General features: G+C 45.3%; 1 protein-coding gene across 1 annotated transcript in view; it reads left to right on the top strand.

Annotated features, from left to right (window-relative positions):
• The window catches only part of SLC13A1 (solute carrier family 13 member 1), a 43,595-nt gene extending 36,199 nt beyond the window's left edge, over window positions 1-7,396 (top strand). Inside the window, exons 14-17 of the mRNA XM_077264940.1 lie at window positions 3,008-3,117; window positions 3,606-3,767; window positions 4,263-4,400; window positions 5,865-7,396. Coding sequence (XP_077121055.1) covers window positions 3,008-3,117; window positions 3,606-3,767; window positions 4,263-4,400; window positions 5,865-6,035 — 581 coding nt within the window. The 3' untranslated portion in view covers window positions 6,036-7,396. The remainder of the gene's footprint in view (window positions 1-3,007; window positions 3,118-3,605; window positions 3,768-4,262; window positions 4,401-5,864) is intronic.
• The last annotated feature ends 15,215 nt before the right edge of the window (window positions 7,397-22,611 follow it).

Raw genomic sequence — 22,611 nt, forward strand, 5'->3', positions numbered from 1 at the left:
TCTGAAGGAGAGAACAGTGAAGCAAACACTGATTGTGTGAAGGGCTCACATGTCATAATAACCTTGTGCAAGCCCTGGGAGAGAGAGTGCCAAGGTAGCTAGAATGGTGTAGGCACTGGAGAGGAGTATGAGTGTCATTATTTTAACAGTGACAAAATCTCAAATTGAGAAGGGGTTGTCCAAGTAGCGGACAACCCATTTATGGCCTCATTCAGAGATCTGCTTTTTTTATATGAAAAACTGACCAATTTTCAGCAGTGCTTTGTATCACATTTCAGTGTGTCAAATTGTACAGTTTTTTTATGTGTTTCATCAGTTTTTCTCATGTGCAAAAAAAAACTGCTGAAGACTTCCCGACTTCTCTTGTGTCAAACAGTGAAAGATGAAAGTATGATGCAACTAGAATTCATCCATATCTTGTCTAAGTTTTTCATGTATGTATAGATGCATGTATAGATTACTTTGGCAAGTTTGAGCTGTGTCCCGGATCTGAAATGGACATGACAATTTTTTTGCGGACGCTCGCATATATATAAGGCCACTTAGAGTATAATAAGCATGTGACCTGAGCGTAAAAAAACAAGAAAAGAACATGTACTAAAAACATGGTTGTCTGAATGAGGCCACTGTTGTATGTTTCAGGAATTTTTCCATAACAAAAAAACTTTTGGTTTATGCTGTAATGATAAGCTAAATATCAGGGGTCCAACTGTTGTACTAGTCAGATGGACCTGCCAAGCATGTAGTAGAAGATATATCAAGTCCATCAAAATGATGGCAGCTATTTGAAGGTGCTATGACCAATAGGGGTGGGATAATTCCCTTGTTAATTCATTTTTTGTCCGTGGCAGATACAAGATTTCCTTTTAGTAATATAATATGGTTTAATAGATATAAGACCATCTAATTCAACCTGTTCTATGGAATGTTTCAAGGTTGGCTTGAAACTCATGACTGCATTATAAAACAAGCAGTTTTCTGGCATTCAATTAAGTCACTGCAGATACCGTATTTTTCAGACTATAAGACGCACTTTTTTCCCCAAATTTTTTTTGGGGAAAATGGGGATGTGTCTTATAGTTGGAATATACTTACAAGTAGTGTGGCGGCAGCAGGAGTCAGGCAATTCTGCAGTGGTCTGACGCTGGAGGGCAATGATCACAATCCATTCCCAGACTGGTGCGGCAAGTTCAGCGGTGCTCTGTGGTGCAGGGGGCTCCGCCAGCATTTTCTGAAAGCCCGAAGCCCCCTCACATCCATTACTGCGATGCCGTGGCCTCTCGGAAAATGGCCACTGGGGACGGCACATGTGCAGCGCCCCCACTGCCGCAGGGCCGAGGGGTACCCGGTACCGGGCCTCTGAGTCTCTGCTCTGGGGTTGTCACGGTGGCTAGACCCGGTCCGTGACCCTGCTGAGGGGCGTACAATAATAGATGTGGTATGGTGCTGAGGTTATGGTGCGGTGTAGTGCCGGTCGCGGTCAATAACGAGGACACCAGGTTGCAGTCTCTTTACCTCTTTACTGAAGGCTTCTGAGTCCTCAATCCGGAATACGGTTAACAGGGCTGCGCAAGTCCGGCCGGTCCGATGGCACCTCCAGAGTTCCCTTTGCAGGTGGAAATCTGTGCCTACCTTCCTGCGCTTGTGTTGTGGTCCTCCCCTGCTGTGCTTACGGGATAGTACCCCACAACTGTTGTGTCTGTTTCTCGTGTTCCCTCACAACTCGATTCTGATGTTCTCCCTCTACGTCCCCCTGATCTTACGGTTAGGACGCACCCGTATGACGGGAGGCTCGGAGCTCTTCCGGGACTCTTGCGTCGCCCCACTCCTGTTGTTACCCCCCTGTGTCTTCCTGGGTCTGGGTGAGACAGCCCGCCTGTAACTGACTGTCCTGCCGTAGGTTCGAAGTTTGGCTTGGAGCTCTATACTTCCTCGGCGTTCCGGCCACCGGTTATGCGCCTCAGTAGGATGTTGCCTCGTCTTACAGCACGACTCCTACTGGTATTCTCCTTGTTGCGTTGATCTCGTTTCTCACTCAGCACAATATACCTCGCTTCTTATCCTTTCTTGGGGTACCGCCGCTATATCGTGCAGGCGCGGTCCCGTAACGTTCTCTCTGGTTGCTAGGCCTCTGTCAGGATCCCACCCCTGACAGGGACCCCTCCGAATCTTCCCCTACAACACCCTCTGCCACAAGGTGTTGCCTGGTTCCAACCCAATCAGCTTTCTGTCTAACTTCCTGCCTAACCCCCAGTTTTACCAGACTGTGAGGAGTGGCCTAATAAATAGAACCCATAGCTCCCCCTGGAGGCCAGACTGTGAAACACAGACTGGTGTCTGTGATACCTGGTCAGATGAACTCCTTCAGTGCCATCAGACGTACCATAGCCCCCCTTAGCGGCGGAGCCACAGTACTGCAACGACCAGGACTCTGGGGCGCTGCACATGCTCAGATAGAGATCTTGGTAACGAGATCTCGGCACTCAAGATCTTGTAGCCAACATCTCAATCTGAGGATGCGCCTGCCATTTTCAAGGAGCCCCACCCCGCACATCCATTACCCCAATGCGGTGGCCTCCGGGAAAATGGAGACGAGATCTTGGTACCCGAGATCTTGTTAAGATTTTGTTGCTGAGATCTCAATCTGATCATATGCCGCCCCCGGTGGCCAGTTTTCTGGATGCCACCACATCGCAGTAAAGGATGTGCAGGGGGCTCCAGGCTTTCACAAAATCTGCAATTATGCAGTCCAAATTTCATATATTCAATCTCTGCATACATCTTAGTGCTTACAGAGTGCTGCTGTATTCTTCTCTTTGTATATAATGTAGCCATAGCAGCTTGCATCTGTTTACACTTGCTTTATTCAGTTCGGTGTTGCTGGTCAGTTTGTTTTTTTCTATAGATAGATAATAAAGACTATTTGCCAAGTTAAAATAACAAAACTTAGTGGTGAAGATAAGCCAAAATGATATCTGAACTTTTTTTTATTACTTTTTTCTAATAGATTCTTTCGATTATGCGCCACTGATTACATGGAAGGAATTTCAAGCTTGCATGCCATGGGATATTGGAATTCTTGTTGGTGGTGGATTTGCACTGGCTGAAGGATGTGAGGTGAAGAAACAGTGTAATAGCTTATTGGAGAAATATGCTTCTTAGGCTTCTTTTACACATACCATTGTTTTGCAGCCCAATTTTGCGGCCCAAAAAAGGGCCACAATAATTTCACGGTGCGCCATGTGCCGTATGGCCGTGAGGGCTGTATTTACGGCCGTGATAAAAGATCGAGCCTGCTCGATCTTTTTCACGAATTACAGACACGGCTAAATTATTCCTCTCCCCATACAATAAGCTATGAAAAGATCAAGGAGTATGTTCTATGTTCTCCCATAGACGTTAATGAATATCTCATGCTACAGACTCCTAAAGTACATGAGAGTTTCTAAAACATCTCTAAAAATGCTTTAAACTGTATGAAGATGACCCTTTTTTATGCCTTCATGTAAAGAAAATTGAGAAAGATTAGAAAAATGTGTTTCATTTTGTTGTTTTAATTAGTAAAAACATATAGTGCATGATAGTAACCTGTGCGTCATTTTCAGGTCTCTGGACTGTCCAAGTGGATAGGGAACAAGATGACTCCACTTGGCTCATTCCCCATATGGGTTATTGTGCTCATTGCTTGTGTAATTGTGACGTCAGTGACCGAAGTAGCCAGCAATCCAGCAACAATCACAATATTCCTACCTATATTAGCACCCCTGGTGAGTATAATTAGGGCAGGGTCCCACGACTGTACCTTCTCTCATCCCAGAGAATCGGGCAGTTATCCTGATGACATTCTGATCAAACTCTGCACAGAGTGTTAGCATAGTGTGATCTGATTCTCTCTGATGAGAGAACCATAGTAGACTGTGAGGAGAAGATGGAGAACAAGATTTCTCCATCTTCTCCATTTTGTGAGTGCTCGAAAATTGAACGGCACTTGAATGTCATCTGAGTGCAGTGTGATGCTTTCCATGCACCCATAGACTTGAATGGGTGAGTGCCATCCGATTGCAGAGTGAAATTGTAGCATGCTTCTGTCAGCACTGCTCCATTGCATAACATTGGTCCGAGTGCTATCCGATAATTATATCGGATAACACTTGTCCGATGTATACGGCGGAGTGAGCGAGCCCTCTTTAATGTAATTTAAAAAAATCTGAGTAATGACAACAGACATATTAATGATTGTTCCTTCAATGTTTCTTGCACAGGCTGAAGCAATATCTGTGAATCCCCTCTATATCCTTATTCCCACAACTCTCTGCACCTCTTTCGCATTCCTACTTCCAGTGGCAAACCCACCAAATGCAATTGTCTTTTCTTATGGTCATCTAAAAGTCATAGACATGGTAAGTAGATATTTCACTGTGGTGTTCATGATGTGTAAAAAAAAAAAAAGGAAAACAAAAACCAATAATTATACTCAACCCCAAAATGTATAAAACTATTTGGTGCGTCATGCTATGTATGTAGAAGCAATGGTGATGTCAGCAAAAGAAGGTTCAGTGGAAAGGTTTGAAGACAGTTTATATAGCTTTCGAGTAAAAAGTGGGAAATTATTTTTTCAGCTAGTTTCAAGATCTCACAAATCATAAGAAATAACAAAAATCATGCTATTTAACTTATACTTGTACCATTTCACTTTGCAAATCTTACATCTTCAAGAGGAAGGTTGGCATGACTATGAAATGATAGATAACATTTGGGCAACACATTTATCTTGGGCCAAATTTTGGGACAATAGAAAATATTAGGCATAAAAAAATACAAACACTTAGGCTCCATTCAGATGTCCATGAATCATGTACACAGATCGAGATTACCCTCAAAAGTCTATGGGTCCATTAAAATCACAAATGTTTCCGTAGGTGGCATGCATATGCAAACCGTGAGCTGTCCATGGTTAACCTTGTAATGTATTGGAGAAAATCCCTAATGAAACATTGATTGTAAAAACGGACAATGACCAAAGACTGTTGAAACTTAGATCCAAAACACAGATAAAAATCAGTTCATGTAATCAAAATCATTAGACACTGTAAGTCTGTAAGGCCATTTTCTCAAGAGTGGTGTTTGCATGCCAGACTTAGGCACATTCTGCTGGAGCTGCCGTGTGCTGTAGTTAAAAATGTACTGCAGTTATGGACTGTAGTCAAGTTTTGCTGTGATTTACACTTTTGTTACATAGATTATTATGAATTTGTTGAGCTGTACTAGAACACACTCACTCACGCAAAGCTCTGCTCTATTGTCAAAATATTGGTGCATACATGCCAAAAATCTGAACATTTTTGTATAACTAAACTACCGTATTTTTCGGACCATAAGACGCACCTAAGTTTTAAAAAAGGAAAATAGAAAAAAATTGGAGCAAAAAATGTGCTCAATTCTTTACTAAAATCCTACATCCTTTTGTATATATGTCCCTCATCCCTATCCTGATATGCATGGCCCCCCTCATCCGTATCCTGGTATGCAGGACCCCCATCTCCGTCCTGGTATGCATGGCCCCATCCAAACAGAATAATACCGAATAATGCAGAATTGGTGATTCAATCTGAATCATCATAGTCAATGGCTCTAACGCCTGTATCCCATTTTTCAGGGGGTTTTGGACGTAAGCCCCAATTGGGTCACCGAATGTGGGGAAGAACCGCAGAATGAAAAGACACTTAGGGAGGAGTTGTCATAAGTTTGCAAATCTTTATAAAGAAAACATTTTTTATTCATTTTATTTTCCAAAATATATTCTCAGCATTTCCTTCAACCTCTTGTGATTTTTACCCATTGTTTTTATTTGTTTTCCATTCTAGGTAAAAGCTGGTCTAGGCATCAATATTTTAGGAGTCCTTGTTGTAATGCTGTGTATATCAACATGGGCGATCCCAATGTTCAAACTTAATATTTATCCATCCTGGGCTCCGATCATTGAGGCTACAAACACTACAGCGCTGGTTACCACAGCTCTTACAACAGGAATGTGAAATGAAAAGTGACCCAGTTTAAACCGGCAAAAGAACTGCTATCTTCACAACATTCTGAAAATACCACACTGGTTACTTTAATAGTCATTGAGGAGCAGCTTATAGCCTTGGGGCCTTATCCTCACTGATAATCTACAAGACCAGATCAGCCATTTTTCTTTGTTGGATGCCTGCTGGTCAACTGGACTTTGTCTATTATGAAGATTTTCTACAAAAATATTATTGAAATCTTGCATTTATTGATAAAAAAGAAATATGTATGTGACCTCTGTAAGTCATGCTCAACCTATAACTTGCCAGACACATTAGGAAAAAATTATTTGCTATGCCTCGTGAAGTATATGCAAGATACTCGTGCCTTCTATTTCTACCTCTTATAACACGTCTTCCTGGTAAATATTTTTCAGCAAGTGGCCTCTGACGAGTAAACCAAAGAGATAATCAGAAGCTTGGAACTTCTCATCCTCAGTCAACCTCAATACTAGCAGTAGAAAATAAGTCTTATTTTTGCTCCTGCTAGGTTATTGGACAAAATAGTTAGATATAGAGAACCCCTACATTTTCCTGAATTATAAGGTTTGGGTATCCGAAAACAACATTAACATTCAGTTATTCATCACATAACCTAAACTATGGTTGAGAGGGCTTCACGATGAACTCAGTAGGTTACCTCATAGATATTTTTGTTCATGGACACTCATACAAGTGTAGTTTAAGAACCCCAATAAATAGACGTTTTACTGCCTATAAAATACATAGTGTATAATGTATATATGTACATAGAGGAGGGATTTATTATAATTTAGCATAAACCATGTAAAATAAAGCTAATGTAAATATAAAAGCCATGTTTTTAAAGCACTCAGGGCAAAGTCACTTTAGAATAATAAATTACAAAAATGTATAAAAACATTATTATTAAAAAAAAGTAAAACAGCAGATGATATCAGTAAGGTGCTGACGTTTAATGCAAGAAATAATGTTAGTGTACAATTTTTTTTTATTTTTATATAAATCCTACTTTTATAAAGTATAATTATATTTGAATTATTGTCAACAAGATATTTTTAAGTACATACTTTTTATGATAATTCTTGAATATTTGTGTGCATATTTAGTAATGTACCACACATGTCATAATACTCTATTCATGTACTAGACATTTCTGTGTTTTGTATACCGCATACTCCAATATTGTTACATACCTATGATGTGATTATATAGCATGTGCCTTCTCATGTTAAGATGACATATTTTCTGTCACAATCTAAAAATGTAGTAGATGAATGCTAATTTCCATTGGCAGAATAATTGCTACTAAGTAAATATAAAAGCACAAAAATAAACAGTTTATCAAATCCAAGAACTTGTATTGATTTTGTTAGCTTTTTTTTTTTTTGATATGTAGCTTGACAGTATTGTTACTATTAATGTTTACATTAATCGCAACTGAGTTAATTTAGATTATTTTTGTTGTTTGCTGGGCCTTCGATGTAACTGAATTAATCTCATGTCTATATACCACATGAGAAAATGATGGCAACATTTTATACTAAACACATGTAAAATTCTGCGTGACTATAAACTGTGATTTCATTTATAAATGTAAATCACTGATGTAATAATTCTGAATCATAAGTTATTCTACACTCTTTTGGCACATCGGTTAAAAGGAGTGTTTTGATGTATATGGATAATATTGGAATAATGCTTCTCAATTTGTGATGGATAGGCAAAACCCTGTACATGATTCTTATCTTAATTTAGCAATACCCTGTAAATACTCGCTAGTGTAGACAAAAGCACATAGACAAGTTGTGTGGTTATGGCGAGGTCCAAAAGAGCCATTCCCTTTATTTATACAAAGAACCGTTGAAAGAGCATCACATAGATGTGGCCAGTCACTAACAACATTTGAGATTAACGACATTTAACCGCCAACCAAAAATGAGAAAAATGAGATGTGTAGATACATATCATTCCCTATATATGGTCAATGATATAGTTCATCAGCTTGCAACCTAACTGGAACTGCCACCAATCAGAAATGACAAAAACAAGATGCGAAGCCAAGCCGTTACCTATGTAATGTCATGGATCTAATTAATCAGCTTGCAACATAATTAAAACTTAGACTAAAACGTAGAACTTTTGCACAGATAGTACTAAAACTCAAGACCAGAGAGAGAACCAAAGTGATCCTTGAGACTAGCAATGACACATTTACACTCAATGTTATAATATAATATGATTATTGTTATATGCTCACCTGGTCAAATAGATTTTCTAACTGAAGGGTCAGGAAAGCAACATGGACTGAAGGTGATGGCACAGGGGTCAGGACTTGCCAGAAGTGATGTGGATCAGTGAGGACCAGGGCAACAGGGTATGTTGGATGTCAGAGAGACAAGGGGAACAGGAAACCCCAGAAATGACAGAGGCAGGTGTGCAGGCAAGCAAATCAATTGTACTTATCCATACAGTACAAGACTTGCAGCAAACAAGTGGTTAAAACAAAGTTGTATCCTATTAGCATAGAGATGGTCCTTTGCAAGGACATATGCAGCACTGATGGGCAGGCAACCTGAATACTTGCTTTTTGAGAAGATACACACTGTTACAGTAGCGGCTGTAGTGTCGACAGGACCAGAGAACAGTGTGTTATGCCTACAGCAGATGAAGGATTAATTAATTAGCAGCCCAGTCAAGAAGTAATGCAGATAATTGATTAGCAGGAGGTATTGCTACCTGAAAGAAATGGATAGTAACGCAAACTCCAAAGCACATGGTAACTGAATCCAAAACTTACTGAATACTCAGATACACAAAGCTTTGTGAGGCAGCCTTAAAAAGGCCTTGCATGATGATCTTACAGGGGTTCCCAAGGCTTCCTGCGGAACCTGACAAGGACCAGAACACTAGAAGGCAGCCATAATAAAACAGAGCAAGCCCGGCCCTGGAGACAAGACTGGTGAATAACAGGAACAGTATCCCTTTATTTTTAGCCTCTCAGAAAAGTCTGTAACAGAAGAAATAGAATGATTAGTATGAAATCTCTTGGGCATTAATATCCTTCTTAGAGACCCAGCATCTCTTCAGAACTAAATCCCTTTTTGTCAATCAAGTAAAAGAGGTTCCCGTGAACCGTCTTGTAGGCAGAATTTGGTTGATCTCATACTCCATGTACTCAGTACATACATACATACATACATACTCAGTATCAAAGACACTAGCAGGATCTGTCTCAATAGTAGAAGTCCATTTGTTGAGGACCAAAGGATGTAGTAAGCAGATATTAAAAATATTTGGAATTTTTATCTTGGAAGATAACCTTGGACAAAAAGTGATAGGACTAATTTCATGAACAATCTGGAATTAAACAACAAGTCATTAAATATATGTTTTAGGTGCAAATCCAAATGTCATCGCTGGGTAAGGTGTTAGTGTCTATCTGTACTCTTTGTTTTAGCCGCACATCCTGCCATATTGGATTACACCTTAGTCCAGATGTTATGAATATCCTGAGAGTCACTGTTCACAGCAGGAAGATGACTTTAAAGGGACACTGTCACCTGAATTTGGAGGGAACAATCTTTAGACCTAGGGGCGGGGTTTTCGGGTGTTTGATGCACCCTTTCCTTACCCGCCGGCTGCATGCTGGCTGCAATATTGGATTGAAGTTCATTCTCTGTCCTCCGTAGTACATGCCTGCACAAGGCAATCTTACCTTACGCAGGCGTGTACTATAGAGGACAGAGAATGAACTTCAATCCAATATTGCAGCCAGCATGCAGCCGGCGGGTAAGGAAAGGGTGCATCAAACACCCGAAAACCCCGCCCCTAGGTCTAAAGATTGTTCCCTCCAAATTCAGGTGACAGTGTCCCTTTAAGATAAAATTGACATAGGAAAATGAGGTTCTAGGCCAAACACTGCAACAAACAAGGATTTAGCAGAAGATCGGCAAGTCCGGCCAATTATCTTGAAAGAAAATTTACAGATACTGTTCTATTGACTAATTGATTCTTTTAGTCTGTTCCTTAGAGGGTGATACGCTGAGGAAAAGTCTGAGGAGATGTATAGATTTTTTGCAGAGCACCCTGCAGAACCTGTAAACAAATTGCTATGGTCACTATGGTCAGACACTATACAAGCTGCAAGAGCATAGCATTTGAAAAAAGTCTGTGAAAAACGCTTTGGCAAACTGTGGAGCACTTCCACTGCAACCCAAACAGTAGTGAATATTTGCACCTCAGGAAGATCTGTAATAAAGTCCATAGCAATATCAGCCCATAGCTTTTGTAGAGAGGCACCTGACGTGAGGATTTGAATTATGCACATTGAGGGTAAGATGTCCCTAATTCTGTGACATCTTGTATTCATTTGGGCCACCATTAGATACAGCAGAAATAAATTTACCAGTTCAATATCTCAACGCAAGGATATGTTCAGGTTCAATTACACGTGAGGGTACATCTTCAGAGGCATCAGATACCCTAAGGACCTGGATAGAGTGTCAGCTTTGCATTCTTTCTTGGCATTGCAGTAGATAAGTATGAAGTTAAACTGTAAAAAGAAGATAGACCATTCAAATTGATAGGGATTCAGCCAACGGACTGACTGAAGAATGAAGAAATTATATATTTTTATGGTCTATATCAGGGGTACACAATATTTTTGGTCCTTGGGCCACATTGCCATGCTGAACGAAACCCAAGGGCTGCAAAAAAAAAAAGTAAAAGGCTAATTACATAAACACATCACTAAGATCACCGTTAGTACATTAATTAATCACTAGAACCAAGTTTTGAGCATTTGAGGAGTACTTGGAGAGGTTATGTTAAAAAAATCAGTGTGAATGCAGGAAGATGGAACGGGCTAGGGGTCCCTCTTGTGTGTCTGGGCCAGAACTGTAGGGGCTGTCACCATTGTTGACAGGGGAAAGACTTCCTGACTGGAGCAGACCTTTGCACCTGACTGATGGGGGCGGATCGGGTAAAAAAGGGACTGAGCGCGGGAAGATGGGGCTTTTGGCTGGTACCCAGCGTGTGCGACATTAGAAGGTTGACTCCCTCTCCCCTGACCAAGGCCAATTGACAGGGCTGCATGATCCAACTACGGTCCCGGCTCCGACAGACCTTGTCTCCAAAAGGGACATTTACATGTCACCCTCTGACCCTGAGAGTGCTTACCGGACTGTACCTCTGACAACCGCAGACAAACCGTGCAGTACCAATCCCGCAGTGCGCGCTGAGTACAGTAGTGAGATTGCGGCCTACCCTCCTGGACTGTGCAGTTCACCAGCGGTGCCACAAACTTGCTCATGGACAGCTCCCCATTCCAAGATAAGGAGACCACGTGCAGGAAGAACTGGATACTTTACTGCCATGCAGAGATCCAGGACCGGATCAGAGTCTTCTGGTGTCACCTACGGACCCATCGTGGGATTTTCCAGCCTACACCGTCCAGGAACCAGAGACTGATAAGTTAACCCATTACTTGACCCTATTCTATTACCCTGTTGTCCTTACCGTTTATGTGTTGTTTACATTTTGTTCCCCCATTCTCCCTGTGTGGAGAGTAACTGCTGAATTTGTTAGTTATAAAGAACCTGTTAACTCTTGCTCTGTCTCCTGCCTGTCACTGCATCCCTCGTTCCTGCTAGAACCTTACATGGACAGACACTGTCTTAAACTGAGTTTTTGAAGCAGAAACTTGCCAAATCTATAATATAACGCTGGGAGTGTCACTCTGTCCGAAGCCTTTATAGACTGCGCAAGCGCAAGCGCCGGCGCAGTCTGGACCCCACAGAGTGACGCTCCCAGGAGATCGCGGTATGCATAAGCACTGAACGCACACCGCGATCTCCAACTGAGAAGCAGGGACGAGGGTGAGTATGCTATATTTACCTGTCCCCATTCCAGTGATGCGCGCTGCTCCATCCTCCACTTGCGACTGTTCAGTCAGAGGGCGGCGCGCATTAACGCGTCATCGCGCCCTCTGAACTGAACGGTTCAGAGGGCGCGATGACGCGCTTAATGCGCGCCGCCCTCTGACTGAACAGTCACAGGCAGAGGACCCGGAAGATGGAGCGGTGCGCAGCAGTGGAACGGGGGACAGGTAAATATAGCAAGTGCCGGGGGCCTGAGCTAGCGGCGACTCCGGCACCTGACCCCCCCAGGGCGCCGGTGTCCCCACCTGCTCAGGCCCCCGGCACTCGGCGCCCAGCACAGCCGCCCGCACTCACCACCGCCACGCACAGCCGCCCGCACTCACCACCGCCACGCGCAGCCGCCCGCACTCACCACCGCCACGCGCAGCCGCCCACACTCACCACCGCCACGCGCAGCCGCCCGCACTCACCACCGCCACGCGCAGCCGCCCGCACTCACCACCGCCACGCGCAGCCGCCCGCACTCAGCAGCGCCATGCGCAAGCCACCCGCACTCACCACCGCCACGCGCAGCCGCCCGCACTCACCACAGCCACGCGCAGCCACCCGCACTCAACACAGCCACGCGCAGCCGCCCGCACTCAGCACCGCCACGCACCGCCGCCCGCACTCAGCACCGCCACGCACAGCCGCCCGCACTCAGCACCGCCACACACAGCCGCCCGCACTCAGCACCGCCACTCACAGCCGCCCGCACTCAGCACTGCCACGCACAGCCGCCCGCACTCAGCACCGCCACGCACAGCCGCCCGCACTCACCACAGCCACGCGCAGCCGCCCGCACTCACCACCGGCACGCACAGCCGCCCGCACTCAGCACCGCCAAGCACAGCACCACCACGCACAGCTGCCCGCACTCACCACCGCCACGCACAGCCGCCCGCACTCAGCACCGCCATGCACAGCCGCCCGCACTCAGCATCGCCACGCACAGCTGTCCGCACTCAGCACAGACACGTGCAGCCGCCCGCACTCACCACCGCCACGCGCAGCCGCCCGCACTCACCACCGCCACGCGCAGCCGCCCGCACTCACCATCGCCACGCACAGCCGCCCGCACTCAGCACCGCCATGCACAGCCGCCCGCACTCAGCATCGCCACGCACAGCTGCCCGCACTCAGCACAGCCACGCGCAGCCGCCCGCACTCACCACCGCCACGTGCAGCCGCCCGCACTCACCACCGCCACACGCAGCCGCCCGCACTCATCACCGCCACGTGCAGCCGCCCGCACTCACCACCGCCACGCGCAGCCGCCCGCACTCAGCACAGCCGCCCGCACTCAGCACCGCACTCAGCACAGCCGCCCGCACTCAGCGCGCAGGATGGGAGCACATGACAGGATGGGGACGCAGGATGGAGCAGCACATGATAGGATGGGGGCGCAGGATGGAACAGCATATGACAGGATGGGGATGCAGGATGGAGCAGCACATGACAGGATCGGGGAGCAGGATGGGAGCACATGACAGGATGGGGATGCAGGATGGAGCAGCACATGACAGGATGGGGGCGCAGGATGGAGCAGCACATGACAGGATGGGAGAGCAAGATGGGAGCAGCACATACCAGGATGGAGACCATATACCAATATAAATGCTCGCCACCTGGGCGTATAACGGGTTCAATAGCTAGTCTTCCTTATAATCAGAAATCGCTAAGTGTTGAAGATTTTTTTTTTAAGTTTTAACATAGCCATAAAGCATGTCATTGATTAATACATATGTACAGGATTAGAACCACCATCAGTGGATGGCTCAGCTCCAAGGCTCAAATCGGTGTCCTCCGGCTAGTAATCGGATAACAGCTTGTGTTGTTTTCTGTCCAACTGCTGATAATACTCTTGTCTTTGCTTTGAAGTGCTCTATTTCTTCTCTGAAGGTGTTTTCACTTTCTCATTAAAGGTACCGTCACATTTAGCGACGCTGCAGCGATCTAGACAACGATCTAGATCGCTGCAGCGTCGCTGTGTGGTCGCTGGAGAGCCGTCACACAGACAGCTCTCCAGCGACCAACGATGCCGGTCCCCGGGTAACCAGGGTAAACATCAGGTTACTAAGCGCAGGGCCGCGCTTAGTAACCCGATGTTTACCCTGGTTACCAGTGCTAATGTAAAAAAAAACAAACACTACATACTTACATTCCGGTGTCTGTCCCCCGGCGCTGTGCTTTCCTGCACTGACTGTGAGCGCCGGCCGGAAAGCACACCGGTGACGTCACCGCTGTAATCTGCTTTACGGTTGGCTGACAGTGCAGGGGAACAGACACCGGAATGTAAGTATGTAGTGTTTGGGTTTTTTTACATTTACACTGGTAACCAGGGTAAACATCGGGTTACTAAGCGCGGCCCTGCGCTTAGTAACCCGATGTTTACCCTGGTTACCAGTGAAGACATCGCTGAATCGGCGTCACACACGCCGATTCAGCGATGTCTGCGGGAGTCCAGCGACGAAATAAAGTTCTGGCCTTTCTGCTCCGACCAACGATGGCACAGCAGGATCCTGATCGCTGCTGCGTGTCAAACTCAACGATATCGCTAGCCAGGATGCTGCAACGTCACAGATCGCTAGCGATATCGTTCAGTGTGAAGGTACCTTTAGTTTGTCCTATTACATTTTAGAAGTGACTATTTATACTCACCTTGAACTGGCAGTCTTTGCTGGCTATAAGCTTGATTGTGTTTACAGATCCAGCTTCTCAGCTAGAGATTATCTTTCTGACTAATCTCTGTTGCTTTTTCTATAGTTTGTTTGTGGGTCTTCCTCCCTAGTACCCTTTCCTTTTGTTCACTTTTAGGCTATGTGCACATGTTGCAGAATTGCCGCGGGTATATCGCATGCGGAATTGGCATGCATATTCCCGCAGAAAACTAGCGTTTTGCAAGCATAATTAGCTTGCAGAATGCTAGCGTTTTCCAAGCGATCTGTAGCATCACTTGGAAAACTGATTGACAGGTTTGTCACACTTGTCAAACATAGTGTTTGACAAGTGTGACCAACTTTTTACTATTGATGCAGCCTATACCGCATCAATAGTAAAAGATAGAATGCTAAAAATAATTAAAAAAATTAAAAAAATGGTTATACTCACCATCCGCAAACAGACGATATCCTCAGCGGCTTCTGTTCCTATAGATGGTGTGTGCAGGACCTTCGATGACGTCGCGGTCACGTGATCGCGACGTCATCGCGGTCATGTGAACGCGACGTCATCGCAGGTCCTTCACACACACCATCTATAGGAATGGAAGCGGCCACGGGCACCGCTGAGAGGCGGGAAGGCTCCGGGGCCATCAGTGGGTGAGTATATGACTATTTTTTATTTTAATTCTTTTTTTTTAACAATTATATGGTGCCCAGTCCGTGGAGGAGAGTCTCCTCTCCTCCACCCTGGGTACCAACCGCACATGATCTGCTTACTTCCCGCATGGTGGGCATAGCCCCCTGCGGGATGTAAGCAGATCAAAGCACTCTTCGGTGTGCGGAATCCCCGCGATTCCGGAAAAATAATGAACATGTTCATTATTTTTCCAGAATGCGTTTTTAGTGCGGAAAAACGCACATCATGTGCACAAAAATTGCGTATTCCATTATAAATGATGGGATGCTTAATGTATGCAGATTATTTGCAGTTTTATAGTGTTTTTATAGCGCAAAACCGCTAAAAAACGCAAATAATCTGCAACGTGTGCACATAGCCTTATTGTTTGGGAGGCTTTCCATGTATTCCATTTGTTGTTTGTTTTTTATTTTCTTCCGTCTATCTTGTGTGGCTTTGTGAACACATCCTTATTATTATTTATTTATTATGCACCATTGATTCCATGGTGCTGTACATGAGAAGGGGTTACATCAAAATACCAATATCACTTACAGTAAACAAACAAAAAATGACAGACTGGTACAGAAGGAAGAGGACCCTGCCCTTGCGGGCTTACATTCTATAGGATTATACGGAAGGAGTCAGTAGGTCGGGATTGCAGTAGCTCCAATGGTGTTGAGGTGGCCGCGTGGTCATTACAGGTTGTAAGCTTTTTTGAAGAGATGGGTTTTCAGGTTCCATCTGAAGGATACAAATGTGGTGGATAACCGGACATGTTGGGGCACAGAATTCTAGAGGATGGAGGATATTCAGGAGAAATCTTGGGTGAGGAGCGAATAAGCGAGGAGGAGAGAAGGAGATCTTGGGAGGACCGGAGACTACGAGAGGGAATATATTGGGAGATTAGTTCGGAAATATACGGAGGAGAAAGGTTATGAATGGCTTTGTTGGTCAGTGTTAGTAGTTTAAACTGGATACACTGGGAAATTGCGAGCCATTGAAGGGATTTGCAAAGAGGAGAAGCAGGAATGTAGCGAAGAGAGAGATTAATTAGTTGGGCAGCAGAATTAAGGACAGACTGGAGGGGTGAGCGAGTGTTAAAAGGTAGGCCACAGAGGAGGATGTTGCAGTAGTCGAGGCGGGAGATGATTAGGGCATGCACAAGCATTTTGGTAGAGTGAGGGTTGAGGAAAGGACGGATCCTGGAAATATTTTTGAGCTGGAGGCGACAGGAGGTGGCGAGAGCTTGAATGTGTAGTTTGAAGGGCAGGGCAGAGTCAACAGTTACTCCGAGGCAGCGGATATCCGGGATATCCGGGACAGGGAAAAGCGTGATTTCATTTATTGTGATAGATAGATCAGGTAGGGAAGATATGCAAGAAGGCGGAAAGACAATTAGTTCAGATTTGTCCACATTGAGCTTAAGGAAGCGAGAGGAGAAGATAGACACTCTGGGATTCTGGACAGCAGAGAGATGACATCTGAGCCAGAGAGGTAGATCTGAGTGTCATCAGCATATTGGTGGTACTGGAAGCCATAGGACTTTATGAGTTGTCCCAGGCCAAGGGTATAGATTGAGAAGAGAAGGGGTCCTAGGACAGAGCCTAAAGGCCCCGTCACACATAGCGAGATCGCTAGCGAGATCGCTGCTGAGTCACAAGTTTTGTGACGCAACAGCGACCTCAGTAGCGATCTCGCTATGTGTGACACGTACCAGCGATCAGGCCCCTGCTGCGAGATCGCTGGTCGTGTCGGAATGGCCTGGACCTTTTTTTGGTCGTTGAGGTCCCGCTGACATCACTGAATCGGTGTGTGTGACACCGATCCAGCGATGTCTTCACTGGTAACCAGGGTAAACATCGGGTTACTAAGCGCAGGGCCGCGCTTAGTAACCCGATGTTTACCCTGGTTACCAGCGTAAATGTAAAAAAAACCAAACAGTACATACTCACCATCTGATGTCCGTCAGGTCCCTTGCCGTCTGCTTCCTGCTCTGACTGAGTGCCGCCGTACAGTGAGAGCACAGCAGTGACGTCACCGCTGCGCTCTGCTCTCACTGTACGGCGGCACTCAGTCAGAGCAGGAAGCAGACAGCAAGGGACCTGACGGACATCAGATGGTGAGTATGTACTGTTTGTTTTTTTTGGTAACCAGGGTAAACATCGGGTTACTAAGCGCGGCCCTGCGCTTAGTAACCCGATGTTTACCCTGGTTACCCGGGTGCTGCAGGGGGACTTCGGCATCGTTGAAGACAGTTTCAACGATGCCGAAGTCGTTCCCCTGATCGTTGGTCGCTGGAGAGAGCTGTCTGTGTGACAGCTCCCCAGCAACCACACAGCGACTTACCAACGATCACGGCCAGGTCGTATCGCTGGTCGTGATCGTTGGTAAATCGCTATGTGTGACGGGGCCTTTAGCCCTGCTTCTCTCCCTCTGCTTGTGTGCACTACTTTCTGGTGTTGTTGTTTTGGAGTACACACTGTGTGTAATTTAAGGTGTTGTTTAGGGATTACCTAGTATGAATAGGACTCTGCAGTGTGCAAGTAGGGGGTACATCTTTTAGCCTGGACGTACAGTACAGACCAAAAGTTTGGACACGCCTTCTCATTTAAAGATTTTTCTGTATTTTCATGACTATGAAAATTGTACATTCACACTGAAGGCATCAAAACTATGAATTAACACATGAGGAATTATATACTTAACAAAAAAGTGTGAAACAACTGAAATTATGTCTTATATTCTAGGTTCTTCACAGTAGCCACCTTCTGCTTTGATGACTGCTTTGCACACTCTTGGCATTCTCTTGATGAGCTTCAAGAGGTAGTCACTGGAAATGGTTTTCAATTCACAGGTGTGCCCTGTCAGGTTTAATAAGTGGGAGCATCTTATGGGGCCATCATTAACCTTTATGCAGCATTATATGGTTCATATTTTTGTATGGAGCATCTTATGGGGCCATCATTAACCTTTGTGCAGCATTATACGGGCATATTTTGTATGAAGCATCTTATGGGGCTCATCATAAACTGTATGGAGCATTATATGGGGCTCCTGATTCAATACAGATATTCAAAAACACTTAACCTACTGATGTCTCAATTATCTATTTTTATTTTTGAAATTTACCAGTAGCTGCTGCATTTCCCATGCTAGGCTTATACCTGAGTCAATAAGTTTTCCTAGTTTTTTGCGGCAAAATTAGGGGGTCTCGGCTTATACTCGGGTCGACTTATACTCGAGTATATATGATGCTTTTATTCTGCACTGCAGCCACAGCTAGATCTGTGACTGCAATGCACTCCAGGGGTCTCAATACTCTTCTATGAACATCCTGGGGGATATACACAACCCCTTGCATATGATCTCCCCCACTGCCTCACCCCATATGCATATATATATATATATATACACTCACTGGCCACTTTATTAGGTACACCTGTCCAACTTCTTGTTAACACTTAATTTCTAATCAGCCAATCACATGGCGGCAACTCAGTGCATTTAGGCATGTAGACATGGTCAAGACAATCTCCTGCAGTTCAAACCGAGCATCAGTATGGGGAAGAAAGGTGATTTGAGTGCCTTTGAACGTGGCATGGTTGTTGGTGCCAGAAGGGCTGGTCTGAGTATTTCAGAAACTGCTGATCTACTGGGATTTTCACGCACAACCATCTCTAGGGTTTACAGAGAATGGTCCGAAAAAGAAAAAAAATCCAGTGAGCGGCAGTTCTGTGGGCGGAAATGCCTTGTTGATGCCAGAGGTCAGAGGAGAATGGGCAGACTGGTTCGAGCTGATAGAAAGGCAACAGTGACTCAAATCGCCACCCGTTACAACCAAGGTAGGCCTAAGAGCATCTCTGAACGCACAGTGCGTCGAACTTTGAGGCAGATGGGCTACAGCAGCAGAAGACCACACCGGGTACCACTCCTTTCAGCTAAGAACAGGAAACTGAGGCTACAATTTGTACAAGCTCATCGAAATTGGACAGTAGAAGATTGGAAAAACGTTGCTTGGTCTGATGAGTCTCGATTTCTGCTGCGACATTCGGATGGTAGGGTCAGAATTTGGCGTAAACAACATGAAATCTTTGGGATGTGGTGGAACGGGAGATTCGCATCAGGGATGTGCAGCCGACAAATCTGCGGCACCTGTGTGATGCCATCATGTCAATATGGACCAAAATCTCTGAGGAATGCTTCCAGCACCTTGTTGAATCTATGCCACGAAGAATTGAGGCAGTTCTGAAGGCAAAAGGGGGTCCAACCCGTTACTAGCATGGTGTACCTAATAAAGTGGCCAGTGAGTGTATATATATATATATATATATATATATATATATATATATATATATATATATATATATATATATATATATATATATATACATATACACCCAAATACCAGATTCCAGTACCACACTTCCACCTCAAGTATTTGGTGGACACCCATACGTATTCTTTCACACACAGGTCCAGACCTGAGCGTTTATTTTCACGCATGTGTCTGCCACAAGATGGTGAACTCGTTACAGAACCGACAACTGAAGCGTCCTCCTGTGTCACCAAGCTCACAACCCCACTATGCACAGAGGGAACCCCCCACCCTCCCCTGACCGCTCCTCCTAAGAAGACTTGACACACAAGGTTAGGTTGTAGAGAGGGTAGATTCCTGCCCCTACTCCCTTTATAGATTCTGTAAAAATGCCAAAAAATCATGTGCAGTAAAATTTTATATGTAGAATAGTAGATCTTGTTGATCTACAGTCAACAGAAACTCAATGGTGTAGCCCTGCCCAAAATAGTATGATAAAACAGATATTCAATGGTGTAAAATGAATGAAAAATGAATCCATGTTTCAAATGAAACTACTTTAATTTGAATGCTTCTTGTTACTTAAGTTTGATACAACTGCTCTGATACAGTCATGTGTGGATTACATTCATTTTTATTGCAGAAATGCACTAAAAACTATAGATGAGAGGACCCGTGGAAAGTTCGGGTACTTGTACTCAAACCAAACTTTTTTCCATAGTTGGTTCGGGTACCAGAACTGTATCAGAACTTGAACCAGAGCCCAAACTCCATTGAAACAATGGGCCCCGAACTTTTGAGCTGGAAAATTTCTCTCTCTCTCTGCAACGGACCATCCCCAGAAATCCAAACATTGCAACAGACTTCTGGGAAAAGTCCTTGTTCGGCATTTACCACAGGACTCTAACTATCTGGCTTGAACTAAGAACATTAAAGTTCAGATTTGCTGATCTCTACTAATAACACATATGTGTTTATCTGCTGATATTCCTCATCTCATTCAAATCTACTGGGAAATTCCCGAAATGCATATTTACTACAAGAGAGGATGACCAGTTGCGGATCTCAAAGTTGCACCGCGGGTCAATAATAAACCCCATACACACTGCTGGAATTGTAAGACACTGCAATTTTTGTAAATGAAAATACTAAATGGAGAAATGCACCAAATTCTCATCATGGGAACTAAGCCTAATATGTATGGGGGCCCTTGACAGATTATTATCAGGAGGAGATAAGGATCTGGAATGTTAGATTTTGACTGCAGATGCTTTTGTTCTCTCAAAGTGTCAGAGTGTTGTTAAAAGAGTGTTGTTAAAAGTGCTCAATTCATGATTATTTTGCTGGGTAAACAGGCTGCTGATAAGGAGGCTATGCATACCAGGATAGGGATGAGGAGCCATGCATACCAGGATGGGGATGAGGGGACCATGCATACCAGTATTAGGATGAGGGGGCCAGGCATACAAGGATAGGGATAAGGGGGCCATGCATAAAAGGATAGAGATGAGGGGGCCATGCATAAAAGGATAGAGATGAGGGGGCCATGCATACAAGGATAGGGATGAGGGGGGCCATCCATACCAGGATAAGGATGAGGGGGCTTTCAAGTATAGGGATGAGGGTGACATATATACCAGGATAGGGAAGAGGAGCCATGCATACCGGCATAGGGATGAAGAGGTCATGCATACCAGCATAGGGATGAGGAGGCCATGCATACCAGGATAGGGATGAGGGGGCCATGTATACCAGGATAGTGATGAGGTGGCTTTGCATACTAGGATGGGGATGAGGAGCCATGCCTACCAGGATGGGGATGAGGAAGCCATGCATACCAGGATAGGGATGAGGAGGCCATGCATACCAGGATAGGGATGAGGGGGCCATGCATACCTGGATACGGATGAGGGGGCCATGCATACCAGGGTAGGGATGAGGGGGCCATGCATACCAGGATAGGGATGAGAGGGCCATGCATACCAGGATGGGGATAAGGTGGCTTTGCATACTAGGATGGGGATGAGGAGCCATGCATGCCAGGATAGGGATGAGGGGGCCATGCATACCAGAATAGGGATGAGGGGGCCATGCATACTAGGATAGGGATGAGGAGCCATGCATACCAGGATAGGGATGAGGGGGCCATGCATACCAGAATAGGGATGAGGGGGCCATGCATACTAGGATAGGGATGAGGAGCCATGCATACCAGGATAGGGATGAGGAGCCATGCATACCAGAATAGGGATGAGGGGGCCATGCATACCAGAATAGGGATGAGGAGCCATGCATACCAGGATAGGGATGAGGAGCCATGCATACCAGGATAGGGATGAGGAGCCATGCATACCAGGATAGGGATGAGGAGCCATGCATACCAGGATAGGGATGAGGAGATCATGTCTATCAGGATAGGGATGAGGGGGCCATGCATAGCAGGATAGGGATGAGGAGCCATGCATACCAGGCTGGGGATGAGGGGGCCATCCATACCAGGATAGGGATAAGGAGATCATGTATACCAGGATAGGCATGAGGGGGCAATACATATCATGATAGGGATGAGGAGCCATGCATAACAGGATGGGGATGAGGAGGCCATGCATACCAGGATAGGGATGAGGAGCCATGCATACCAGGATGGGGATGAGGGGGCGATGCATACCTACAGTAGATAGGGATGAGGAGCCATGCATGCCAGGATAGGGATGAGAGGGCCATGCATACCTAGATAGGGATGAGGAGCCATGCATACCAGGATGGGGATGAGGGGGCCATGCATACCAGGCTAGGGATAAGGAGATCATGTCTACCAGGATGGGGATGAGGGGGCCATGCATACCAGGATAGGGATGAGGAGCCATGCATACCAGGATGGGGATGAGGAGCCAAGCATAGCAGGATAGGGATGAGGGGGCCATGCATACCAGGATACGGATGAGGGGGGGCATGCATACCAGGATAGGGATGAGGAGCCATGCATAAC

The sequence above is a fragment of the Ranitomeya variabilis genome, chromosome 5 (assembly GCF_051348905.1).
Source record: "Ranitomeya variabilis isolate aRanVar5 chromosome 5, aRanVar5.hap1, whole genome shotgun sequence".
In the NCBI taxonomy this organism is placed as follows: domain Eukaryota; kingdom Metazoa; phylum Chordata; class Amphibia; order Anura; family Dendrobatidae; genus Ranitomeya; species Ranitomeya variabilis.